This window comes from Falco biarmicus, chromosome Z, assembly GCF_023638135.1.
Source record: "Falco biarmicus isolate bFalBia1 chromosome Z, bFalBia1.pri, whole genome shotgun sequence".
In the NCBI taxonomy this organism is placed as follows: domain Eukaryota; kingdom Metazoa; phylum Chordata; class Aves; order Falconiformes; family Falconidae; genus Falco; species Falco biarmicus.
The window spans coordinates 39,239,243-39,253,061 of NC_079311.1; the positions used below are offsets into that span (position 1 = coordinate 39,239,243).

The 13,819-nt window shown below is 33.9% G+C and overlaps 1 protein-coding gene across 1 annotated transcript in view; it reads left to right on the forward strand.

Moving 5' to 3' along the window:
* The window catches only part of CNTNAP4 (contactin associated protein family member 4), a 261,580-nt gene that overhangs the window by 39,251 nt on the left and 208,510 nt on the right, over positions 1-13,819 (forward strand). Inside the window, exon 2 of the mRNA XM_056325765.1 lies at positions 6,726-6,836. Within this exon, the coding sequence (XP_056181740.1) occupies positions 6,726-6,836 (111 nt within the window). The remainder of the gene's footprint in view (positions 1-6,725; positions 6,837-13,819) is intronic.

The following is a 13,819-nucleotide window of genomic DNA, read 5'->3' on the forward strand; positions in this document are numbered from 1 at the left end:
GCAAAAGAAGCAGAGGCACATCTCTTTTTATCTATGTCACATGAATCTCATTAAAGTCAATGAATCTTTTGAAACTAATTACAAGCCTGCACATGGACTGAAGACTAAATTACCAAAATTAACATATTTAAAGGTTCAGCTAAGTAAAATGAGATACGTGGTCACTCATAGGGAAAATTAAAAAAAAATCTTTTATAAACAGTATATGGGCTTCAGGATATTGGGTCTTCAAAATAATAGGAAAAGGAATACTTTGCAGTCTACATGACTGAATCATAGATTTAATACACAGCTATTGCAGAGTAGTTTTTGTGTCATCTTTTCTTAGGTTTTAAGAAGTACTGGTCTGCTTGATACAATATGATACACACTATTTTTAAGACCCTCCCTCCTCTTCATCAAGTTTTTGATCATAGATGTTCATTTATTCAAATCTGAGTGAATTAATGGCAGCAAAGTTGATGCTTCCTAAGCATTGCAGCTCGCATGCATGGGAAAGATGAACATTAATAAATTTCTTAGAGACTCACAGAATTATTATTTCTTCCATCCTGTTCCACTAATGCTGCATTTCCAGTTCTCCTTAGCTAGTTTGTCTGATGATTAGACATTCAGTTTTCCATGACTAAGGAAAGATTGTTAATCTTTCTTTGATTTGTTTTTTTTTTATTGTTTTCATGTAGCCTACTGGAACATCTTTTTTTTTGGTGTTTGGGTTTTTTGGGGGGGAGGGGGTGGGGGGTGTTAACATTAAAAAGGGTGTTACTCTGCTCATTAGGCACTCGATATTTCCTCTGAGTTCTTGATAAAGTTGAAAAACTTAATAGTATTTTAGGGAAGTCAGTCATTATAAACTTTCTTCCCTCTTTGCTACCTTTGTCCTGCTTTACTAGAAGTTTAATAGTTTATTAAGGAATTGGCAGTTCTTGTTTTTTGAGGAAGTTTTGAGTAAACTAAATTTTAAGGAAAAAAGTGTATACAACAATATAATAGCTGAAATTAATTTCATTAACAAGTTAAATTAGAGAAATTAATTGAGAGGAACTAAATCAAGTTCAACAAAGGCAAGTGTAGGGTCCTGCACCTGGGAAGGAATCACCACATGCACCGGTACAGGCTATGGATTTACCTGCTGGAGCACAGCTCTGCGGAGAAGGACCTGGGAGTTCTGGAGGACAGCAAGTTGCCCATGAGCCAGCAGTGTGATCCTGTGGGCAAGAGGGACAATGGGATCCTGGAGTGCATTGGGAGAAGCGTGGCCAGTGGGTTGAGAGAGGTGATCCTGCCCCTCTGCTCTGACCTGTTGAGGCCGCATGCTGTGTCCAGTGCTGGGGTCTCCAGTTCAGGAGACACAGGGAACTACTGGAGAGGGGCCAGTGGAGAGCTACAAAGATAATGAGGGTATTGGAGCATCTCTCTTATAAGGAAAGACTGAGAAATCTAGGCCTGTTTAACCTGGAGAAGACTGAGAGGGGATCTTGTTAATGCATAGAAATACCTTCAGGGTGAGTGCTAACAAGATGGGGCCAGACTCTTTCTAGTAGTGTCCAGCAAGAGTATAACAGGCAACAGGCACAAACTGCAACACAGGCGGTTCCATTTAATATGAGGAAAAAATTCTCAACTTTGAGGGTGGCCGAGCACTGGCACAGGCTGCCCGGAGAGGTTGTGGAGACTCCTTCTCTGGAGACATTCAAAACCCATCTGGATGCAGTTTTGTGCAGCCTGCTCTAAATGAACCAGGTTTAGCAGGAGGTTCAATTAGATGATCTCCAGAGTTCCTTTCCAAACCTGACCATTCTGCGACTCTATGATTCTGTGAAATTGAAATATGTCATTTTGTGTATGCTTTTCTGTTGGGATCTTTTAGTTCAAATTAGGATATATTTTGAATAAAGTCTGGATGTAATACACTTAGATAATTATCATCAGAATATTGCATGTCAACTTGTAGTAACTGAGCACTGGACTCTGACATTTTCTTATGCAAATTTGCACTCAAATTGGAATGCGTGAAAATCTGTGAGTCTATATTACAAAGCAAGCTGAAAACTTAGATGAAAAAGAGCAGCCTGACTGCTATATTCAAAATAAGACCAGTGCCGTATATTCTTGATGCTGCAAAAGAGGAAAGAAGGTTTGTGCCTGTAAATGACGTTGTGGTGTGAAAATATACACTTACGCATCATGAAGAAATAAATCCCAGATTGTCCCAGTATTCTACTGTTTTTATTGCTATTTTTATTTTTATTTTAGCAAGCTGCTGCTTTGGTCAAAGGTACAAAATTTATTTGATGAACCATTGTATTATAAGCATAACTTTGATAACTGCTTTACAACATGATATCCTATTTGAACTCCATCTTTTGTAGATCATATGGCATAAACTATGTAAATTATAGTATCACTCTATAAATAATTTCTTGGTTTACTCTGAATTTACATAGTAAGATAGTATTTGAAGCTGAATAGGTATACTTTGTACATGCAACACTTGAAGTTTTATTCCTATAAAATGCCTCAGTTGCTTTATAGATTTGATTAAATCTGCACTGGAGCTCTTTATATATGGAAAGGTATGCCTTACATAGCTTGAATCTTTCTTCATTTGGTGATGAAACAGGTAATATATTTTTGCTTATATATCTTTCCCCCATTTGCACATTCTTGCCTTTTTTTTTTTTTACCAGTTGCACTTCAGTTTTTCACTTCTTATTCCCACAGTAATGACTTCCTGTCCTTTTGAATATTAATAATTTCAGACCTTTTTTTTAAACAGCAACTGTTACAACTCATGTCAGTATACGGCATTAACCAACCCTAGTATTTCACAATTATTCTTCACTCTTCTCCATAGGCCTGAGCTTGATTTTATTCTCTACATTAGTATCAGACAATTCAATACATATTTTTTCCTTCTCAAAGCCTTATTTGATACCAAATTTTTGTGCATATTGCAGAAACCTGTGGTTTTGTTTACATTTTTGACACAATTAGCTATTGTTTAAAAAGAAGATTTATCACAAAAATATCATTAAAAAGTTGTATGATACATAGCTTTTAACTAAAATTCTTTGGTTTAAAATTCATATTAGAATAGACTGCTTAGATATTCATTTAACCTGGAGGAAAACTCTAGACTGCCTTCAGCAGTGAGGTAGTTCTGTTGTACACAGGGTGTCCAAGAGACATGAAGAGCTAACCAGTAGCATGTTGGAAAACACTGAGTTCAAACTGTGTTTCTTTGTGTGGCATGTCTTCTACTGTATATGAAATCATATAGAATTGTCATACTCAACAGATTATGTTTTTATTTGCTTTTATTAAATTTGAGAAACAAATCAATATTGACCAATTGGTTCCTGTCAATTTCTGCAAAGTATTTTGGATCTAATTCTGGGATTCTCGCTAAATTATGAGTTACATTGCACACTGTAAGGTGCAACAAGAATAAGTTTTAAGCAACGTGTGCTAAGCAATAAAAAATAAGTTGATATGAAGTTATTTTCCTGAAATAAAGCATAGCTGCTATTGTAAAAGAATGTATAATTATTCAGAGTATATCTATTTGTGATACATTGCTAATTTCTTTTTAATCACTATTGTGTAAAAGCAAAAATATGTCTTGCACTCTTGAATTTTTTACATCTTGTGTATATTCAACTGTTTATGTATCTTTCCATTATAAATTAAGATTGAAACAAATTATTATAGGATAAATACTATGTAAGTGCTCTGAGTTCTTCTGAGAATGTCACAAAACAATAGATGAGTGTCACAGAAATATGTGTATTAGACCATCTAGGAAGAATAATGCAGTACCACTGATTCGTTTCCAAGTTGCAGATTAGGAGAAAAAACAGTGAAAAGTGTAGTCAGCAGAAGCAAATAATACAAAGGCAGCTGTCTTATCTATCCAGTGGAAATGTTTTTTTTTTTCCCTTCTGAATTAAAAAGTTATGAAGACAGACAGAACCAGAGATGTTTTAAAAATAATGTATTTGCTGTCGTTTATATACTAGTGTCTGTAAATAATAATCCCATAGTCTTAGTCCTGGTGATTCATTTCATAAAACATGCACCCTTCACCAGAAAAGAAAAGTTGAAAATATGAGGCATATGAAGGTGGTGAAACGTTCTACTGTGTCTACCTTTGGAGTTCTCAGTACAGTAAAAAACATGAACCTATTGGTGTGGGTGCAGAGAAGGGCCATAAAAATGATCAGAGGGTTGGAACACTTCTTCTGTGAGGAAAGCCTGAGAGAGTTGGGGTTGTTCAGCCTGGAAAAGAGAAGGCTTCGGGGAGACTTTATGTGGCCTTTCAGTTCCTAAAGGAGGCATATAAAGAAAGGCGGGGACAGACTTTTTAGTAGGGCCTGTTTTGGTAGGACAAGGGGTAATGGTTTATACTAAAAGGGGGTAGATTCAGACAACATATAAGGAAGAAAGCTTTTATGATGAGGGTGTTGAAACACAAGAACAAGTTGCCAAGAGAGGTGGTAGGTGCCCCATCCCTGGAAACATTCCAAGGTCAGGCTGGACGGAGCTTTGAGAACCTGGTTTAGTTGAAAGGGGTTGGACTAGATGACATTTAAAGGTCTCTTCCAACTCAAACCATTCTGTGATTCTATGATTATATGATTCTAAGTCATGTACATAGAAATGGGGTAAAATGCCTTTTGATTCTTTCCTCTTGATTTTCATCTTGCTATCTAAGCTTACAATGTAGGCTTTGACAGTAGAGAAAGGATCAGTGGTATTTGAAGCACTCTCTTGCGTCAAAAGTGTAAGTAGCTCTCTGCGTGAAACACAGCAGCATGCTACTCTTTTCTTTCTCGTGTAGTTTATGACTAATAAGTCTTTTTTTATTTTCTGTGCTGTAAAGAAACCTTTCACTAATGAGATCCTTTTCTAAGACTTACTAGTGCAATGCATTTGCTCATAAGATTAAATCTTGTTTCCTTTCATTTTTTCTGCTTCTATGCTTAGCAGTTGGACAATTTTTCCCAAGTAGCACAGCCTCTTTCACCATCTAAACTGTGGATAATGAAGTGAAAAACGAGCTTGTGGTTAGACAGTAACGAGTAGTTATAAAATGTTGCAGTTTGTATTATAGAAGGCTAGATCAGGTAATAAACTTATGAAAGTAAATAATTTTATTTGTTCCTTTCACGGGAGTGAGGTACTCCGAATTTGGTAGAAGCATGATATATATGAGTTTATCAAGACCAATTAATTTTGTTTGGGTTTTTTTGTTGTTGTTTTGGTTTGGTTTTTTTAGTGACTGGGTATTATTTATGGGATTTGAGAGCACTTCTAACTGTAGCAATCATCATCAGTATCAGGCCTTCTCTTTAGGAAGGGTTTTGTTTAAAGAACCAAATGAACCAACATTTTTAAAAAAATAATTTTTGAAGGTGAACAAAAAACCCTGTTGAGACATTGATATAAAAGTCTTGCTGCTCAATAGAAATGTCCATAATTATTCAGCGGAAGCCCTTAATTATCACCAAGTCAGGAGAAGATTTTGTAATTATTAATATTTATGGTTTTGACAGTGGAAATGTGGTAGACAAACAGAAGTGTTAAAAGGAGGACTCACCTGTGACTTCTCCTTATCAGTTCCACCCAGAGGATGTGTTTCTCCTAAAAAGAACCATTTCGTAAACACTAATAATTTATGTAATTTCCTCTTATTTTCTAGAGCGACAGATGCCAGCACAGTATAGCTAGGGAAAGACTTGCTCACACTTCTAGTGTTTTAAAGTCAGTCTTCTTTCAGCTAAATCCAGAACAGATATTGATTCTCAATTTATAATTTTCAAATTTAAATGGAGAATGAACACATGCCGTGTATAGTAATTGAGGTGGAGAGGCATTTAACACCCAAAGTATTGATTAGCATTTGCTTGCTTATGCACCATTGATTGTGAACTGCAGTTAAGTCTCTCTTTGAAGCACTCAGGTTTAAGTCTGTATGATGTTAGGACTTGCATACTAATATCTGAGTGATAATGATTTTGTGCTGTGTCTTTATCAAACATGTATACCCTTGGCAAAGCAAAAGATTTTCCATTTTTGTCATTCTTACAGTGCTTAAAAGGGATGATATTATGTTATATTTTATTTCATTTGGTTGGAGTCTTTTTGGTGGTGGGTTTTTTTTTGTTGTTTGTTTTTTTGTTTTTGTTTTTTGTTTTTTAATAAATATATTTAATGTGATTGCACATTAAATGTGATTGCACAGAGCTGTGCTGGCATCAGGTCTAAAGAAAATAAAGAGTACATGCTGAGGTTATAGCTTAATGCTACAACCAGGACTAGAAGGCATGCGTTGCTATTCACGTAAATAATATGGGCAAGCTGTGAACCTTTAATCAGTATGACTGATCTCAAAAGTTAGGTTAGAAGAGGGCAAGTACATCCAGTTGAAGAACATAATAAATCATACCCTAGTGGTATCATGAAATATTGGATCAAAAAAAAAATAACTAACCAACAAACAACACCCCCCCCAAAAAAAAAAAAAAAAAAAAAAAAAGAGAAATGGTGGGCTGCCTTGGTACTGATGCTTTTACATACAACAGAACAAGAGGAATTATTAAGAGATATGCTGCTTTCAGGTACAGGGTTGATTCAGGTATTTTTCTAGTGTTCTCTTTGGATGCAGTTACAGTAAGTGGTGATCATTGTATTAATCTGAATATGATATTTTTCACTGGCAGATAATTGTGATGATCCGTTGGTGTCTACTTTGCCTCAGTCATCATTCAGTAGTTCATCAGAGCTGTCTAGCAGTCACAGCCCTGGATTTGCAAGGCTTAATCGAAGAGAGGGTGAGTGCAATTTATCAGTTGATTGATGATATGCCTTTACAAGACTTTTTTAAAGGATTTTTTGAACCTGTGCACATTATTAAAATGATACATAGTGAACATATTCTGTGATATTGGGACTGGTTAGAGTTACTTTTCTTGTTTTAAGGAGAACGGGAAGTTAAAACAGTCTCAAAGAATTCATTTGGCCAAGTACACTAAGCTTTTAGTGGTAAAATTATACATTCAGACACTTGTGAACATTTTACTAATTTTAATGTAAACTTTTCATCATGACTGATCCCAAAATCTTCATGTAATTTTCTAAAATAAAATGTAAACATCTTTGGACATATATTTTTGCCACTCCTACAACATTTTTTTTTTTTTCCTAACAAGGCAATAATAACATAAATAAGATCGTTTCTCTTAGAGGACAAATAGAAGCAGAAATATATGAATGGCATTGGTAAACGCAGATTCCTTTTGGAAAGACATAACCAGATATTCAGGAAATATTTTTGAGAAACTGTTTAATCTTTTTTTTCTGACAATTTAAAATCTTGATTATTGTAGTTTTATTTCCTCACTGAGCCTAGTATCTTATTATGCTAATTCACTGACACTGTAACAAACTACATAACTGGCATATGGTCCACATTTTTACTAAAGTGAAGTAAACTTGCTGGTTAAGATATTATTTATGTTATACCTCTACATAAGTATGTGGAGAGCTCTGTATCATTTCTAGTTGTCTCACTTTCTTTGATATAGTAATTAGACATACTTTTTCAGTATTTTTGGTCACTTATGGGACACTTTCTTTTGCTAAATGTAATTCAACTTTGATAGCATTGTTATTTTTGTCTTTTCTGACATGTAGCTAAAACATTTGAACATGGGTATGTCAGAAGATCTAGAGATTAGCCATTTTAGCTAAAGTTTAGTGGTAACTAAAATCCTTATAATTTGTGTCAAGGATAATCTAGGAATAAGAAATGATTAATTTCTTTTAATTACTTTAAACATGTTTTCTGCTCTTAATGAAAACAGTCATATTTTCTGCATGAAGCTTTTTCACACTATCTATTAGCTTATGTAAAACGTCAGAAAATGGATTTAAACTGTCAAGACATGTCACATTAGACTTTGTGCTTTGTTTGTGACCTATTTATAATAAGTAATTATGTTCAAAAGTCATGTTAACAATATATTTAAGTACACTGAATATTAAAAAACTAGAAATTAACTTTGAAATACTTTGAAATCTCTGTCATCAGCCTCATTAGGTAAGTATCTAAGAAACTCAGTCATTCCTGTCAAGAACATATTAATGGCAATTTTTCTTCTTTTTCCCTAGCATATCACCAAAATTCTTGGTCATAATATCACAGCCCTAATGCTATGGGGAATAAATATCTTTAGGAAGGGTTTGTTTTTTTAAAAAAACAGAGGAATATGGTCTTATTAATAAACAGAATCTCACTTGATAACATAGCTAAAAATAATATTCTGCTTTAAAACTATGGCTTTAAAAACAGGTGAATGTGGGTTGAAATTAAATCAATTTAGATACTCAAGAGCATATGTTGCTATTTCAAATCATCTTTGGTGTTTGTAAATAAATTGTGATCCACCGGGTAGTCTAAGTTCAAGCAAGTTACGAAGCTCAGCTTCCCACCTATTGGAAAGCTGTCTGACAAAGTAAGCACAGTGGCTGGAGCTGCTATATGGGCTTACGGGAGAAGAAACTCTATAGACACTGACTTCTGTTTATTCCCCATAAGGAAGCAAGAAAGAAAGTGATTCAAAGGTGCAGTTCTGGAAAACCTCACAATTATTGTCTCTCAGGTTACAATCTAGTCTTAATAATTCAGCATTAATGCAGACAATAAGAACCATGCTGGTTATTTAGAGCCATTCAAATACATCCAGTTCTCCTCATTTATTTATTTATTTATTATATTTTTAAAACAATATATATAATTGGTAAGTACGTAAATGAAATCTTAAGAACATTTTGCACTATCAAGAACATTTCCATTCCTGAAACTCCATGATTTAGTGAAACACTTGCTATGTACTCATAGGAAATCTATAGCAAAAAAAGGGATATACCAATCTATTTCATTGTTCCAGTGTACCAATTTGATAAGCACAAACTTCTGTTTTGAATGAAGTTGTGATGTTAAAGAAAATTATATATTGTTAACTTAATTTGAAGTAATATGTGCTCTTAAAATCTTAACATGTGAGCTCTCATCAAACAGTATATTGGTCTCCCCAAAAATGTAGAATTAAAAACTTTTAAAAATTATCTTTTATCACATGCTCTGAAGTTGTTTGTACCATGTTTTGATGCATTTTTTCTAGATATATAATTTCCTTCACATTGCCCTGGAGTTTGTGCATATATTAAAAATGCTTATAGCTTTATGTCTAGTATTTCACCACCTCATGTAGATACAAAGCAACAGGTTGCCTAATTAGAAGATTCCTAGCTCTCTTGTCTTCCCATTCCATGTACCTTATGATTGATTTACTTAATAGGGTACAGTTTTGAATGCCTTATTCATTTGCTGTGTTCAAATATTTTGTTGGTTAAATAACTTATGACCGGAACATTTGGTTAGGTACCTTTTGGTTCATTCAGACATAATTCTATGTAATTGTGTAGAAGAAGTGAGCTGAAAATTTTCTTCAGTCTTTAATAAATTAATCTTAAATGAATTAGTCTTAATTTACGTTTTCTTTTTTTCAGTAAGAGTAGAGACTTGGTACTTACTACAGAACAAGGAATACCTTTTCTATACTGAACCTGTATTTAACTCTTTCCTGTGAGTTTTCAGGGGAAAACCTGACTAGTTTTGTAGGTGTATGTACATGGCAGTTTTATTTGTATGGAATAAATCAAGTCTTTATATGTATGTGGTTATAAGCAAATGGATTTAGTCACACAGGAAATGGTTGTTAACCTATATAGATAGACTGGAAAAAAAGATCTGTTATTAGGAGAGTATGACTTGGATTGCTGTGTTGTCAGCAATCTCATGGAAGCAATGAACACATCATTACCGTTTCAAAATAAATTGTCTGAAAAATGTAAATAAGTTTTGCCTTTAATATGGATAATTCTCTACTTTGAATAAAACCAGATCATTTATCCAGCCAAGGTTAGTGTCTGGGAGTGATTATGAACTTCTAACATTCCATTTAGACAAGTAGATTATGGTCCTAGTCCAATAATATACTTCATTCTTATAATGCAAAATTAGGGACAATTGAACACAATTTATACAAGAAAAAGTACAGTGGTTTTGCACAGATTACTTAGGAGTCAAATTGTTGTCAGTCATCAGTAAAGAAATAAAACAAATATGCATATAAACCCACACCGTTTCCACTGGCAAAGAAAAGCTAGAAATTAGTGGGAAGTTTATCAGGAATGAGGGAAGTTGCATTGAAGGGGGAAATAGTTATTCAATCATACAGATTTGTTGTTACTAAATGTAGAAAATTGATAGGAAAAGTTGAAGAGGTGGAGGAGACAATGCTGTAGTTTCAAAGAAAGTACATTATGTAGTTTAAATTAAGCAGTAACAAAAATGATGACAACAGAGAAAGATTAGTAAAACAGGTAACTGCAATTACGTTTCAGCTTTCTGTGAAGGAATGGGATAATGTGGTTGAACTACATGACAACGAAAAAGTTCTTTTCAGTCCATTAGCAGCTAAGGAAAATGATAACATCTAGGAATAACTTGTTAATTGTTCTTCAAAATTTTTATTATTATTAGTGCATTGGTTTCAGGAAGCTTTGCAAATACTCAGTACTCAAGCACAGCTAATGAATGAACAGCTAAAGCAGTTACATCAGCTCTGCTTGCTATAGTGGAAAAGCAGATGGAAGAGTCAGGTAACAAGAATTGAGTAAAAACCCAAACACTAATAACAGTCAAATTTTTAAATGGAAATATAGATCTCATAAACCCCTGGTTTAATTAATTGATGTTAGTAAACATAAATGCAGGCATTTAATACATATGGAATTTGACTTTTGGCCTAATGTTTTATGACTTTTTAATTTTAAATAAAAGCATGATAGCAATGCAACCCAAATAAAATGGATTAAGAACTAGCTGGTTGATCTCCAAAAGTGTTCATCATGACTATATAACAGTGTTTCCACAGAAGTTCAGAGGAAACAGTGAGGGCAACTCTGTTCAATACTTCTGTTGATTATATACAAGTAAACAAATATAATTTATATGAAATGCGGAAGTAGTTGACAACTGGTGAAATAGTGAATAACATGGCAAAGCAATTATGCAGAGATATGGTAATCAATTTACCTATTGAAATAAACACTTCAACAGGGTGAGTTATAGAGTATTTAGAAGAAAGAAGAGGTTATACTTCTCAAATAGGAACTGTATCCTACAAAATTGTGACTCTCAAATTAATCTGGGAGTTTGAGCTGAATTAGAAATCTACCATTAGCATGTTCTCTAGCAAAAAGAAGGAATGAAGCTTTTGTACATGTATACAGAAGAAAGGAGTTCTTAATGTCCATATAGCTATACAGTTTACCACAGACTTGTGTTGTAAAATTCTGGATTCTGAAAGGCTTGTTGAAAAATTAGGTTGTTTTTTCTGTGCCAGTTCCACCACTGTAAATAGCTGATACAAAAAGTCTAAGGGAGGTCCTTTTTTTAAAATGTGTCTTTCCACGTGAGGCTAAGAGAAACAAAAGGAAAAATGAAAAAAAAACCTAAAAAAAACCAAACAAGAGAAGAAGGAACATCCTGGTTATGCTCTCATATCTGCAAAAGGCTTGAAAAAGCCATGTGAGGACAGAAGCATTTGAGTATGTGCATGTCTTAAAAGTAGGTATTTAGTCCAAAAAAGGGTCTTTTTTTAGTATTTTTCTTTTTGCATAAAATAGATAGGCAGCACAGTCTTCTTTATAGGTAAAAACAAGGCATCCCAAAAGAAGAGAAAAAAGGCCAGCATGCAGACCATGCCTACTTGGACTGGTGATAGGAACCATGAGTAACAATATCTAACCTGGGTCATCAAGGATGTGTCACCGTCCACTGTTAGCCAATAATTTTCATGATGAGTAGTTAGATTAAGTTTGGCCCTTCAGATGATTTGCTCCATGTGTAAATAGAAAAGGTTTCTTGACATATTGTCTACTAGCCCTGACCTGTGGATACACCCTCAGCCAGACAGGGAGGAGGTTATGCCATTGTTGAGGTCAGGATCTTCAGGTTTTGTCTGCAGTGGGATCATTCATTCATCAGCATCAACACACAAAGTCCTCTCATTCACCTTTCCAATCCCACTGGAAAAGATTTATTAATAAGACTGAACCCCGTACACCCATTATACCCAGGAATGAAGGATTTTTGAATTAATGATCCTTTGCAACTTTACAAGTAAAAAATTCAGAAGACAACTGCTCTACAAGGGTACACATACCTGCAGAAAAGCCTTGATATTTTGGCAGCTAAATGAGCAGGACAGGGATTTGGCTGTGATTGCCTTGCCCCATATTCACACACAATTGCTTGATTAGAATATGACAGAAGAAAATTGAATATAGAAGTTTTTAAGTAGCCAATAAATCTGGCTTACAGCTTTCTGTCTCCCTGAAGTAGGAAGAAACCCATGTATTTTAATTACGCTGTCAGCTCACATTGCCAGATTTTCAGATGCAGCCTGGAAACTCGAATGAGTTAATAGCTACCAAGACCTGGTTTTTGTCTGGTACGCATACAGAGGTTCTTTGCCTTTTCCATTAATCCTTACCCTACAATTTCACTGAATATTAAATACACCTTATTGCACTAATTTCCATGCAAAGAGCATTTAAAGGATAGTTTATTCAATATGGTACTGTAAACCCCATATTTTTTTTCTAAATTCCTATAGTTAATCACTTTTGAGAATTCATACTAAATAGGTCAAAATGGATAAATGACTTCTACCTATCAGTAGTTAAAGAAAACATCAAGGAAACAGTTAAAGAAAAACTAATATCTTTCACACAAGAAGAAAGATCTATTTTCAGCAGTTTTTTTCTTTTTTCCTAAGGAACAGGTTAACCTGAATAATCTAATGCTAACAATTAAAAGAAAAAAGCAGACAAATTAAAAATTTTAATAGCAGCTAGGTTTGTTAGTCAGAAAAAGATAATTAGAAAGAGCTTACTCTCTCCATTTCATTAGTATGCAAATAAAATTCATTAAAGCTGATATTTTGCTTTATTACAAGCAATAAGAAAATTAAGCTAGAATGAAAAAGATTCAGTCTGATGGTAATCATTGTGTTTTTATAAATCAACAGCAAATCTAAGTTGATACAGATAACATGGCCTAGATTTTTATGATTTACCTGACTTCAATAGATATGTCAGGAAAAAGGCAAAAGTGATAATCGACATCTTTTCCTTTAAAACTAATTAAAATAAGCAATGGCTACAGGCACACATAAAAGACAAGATGCTGTGTACCACTGTACTGTCAATGATATTCCTTTACCATTCAGTTTTTGAGGGAGAATTAATGGATTTTTTTTTTTAACTACTGCAATAATTAGTTCAGTGCAAATATTTTCATCAGTCAGTATATTAATTATGAAAGTATTTTTAATGCCATTCTACAGCTTCACTTTTTCTATAGGAAATGTTTTTAACACCTGTTTTGAACACCTTAAGATGTATGTGTACATATGAAAGTTGTATATTGAATTCTACATAATACAAGTTTTATGTAGTACATAGTACAAGTTTTAATAAATTATTACGTTCACACTAGCTTCAATGAAGGCCAGATTTGAAACAGTAGTATGTCGTTAATGTCCAAAGGTGAATTTATGGTGGGTTTGTTTCCCTTTGTTCTGGGCTTTTGTGTATCTGTGTGTGTTCTACTATATGTTATATATATATATATATATATATATATATAACAAATATATATAGTTCCAGAACTGCACCTTTG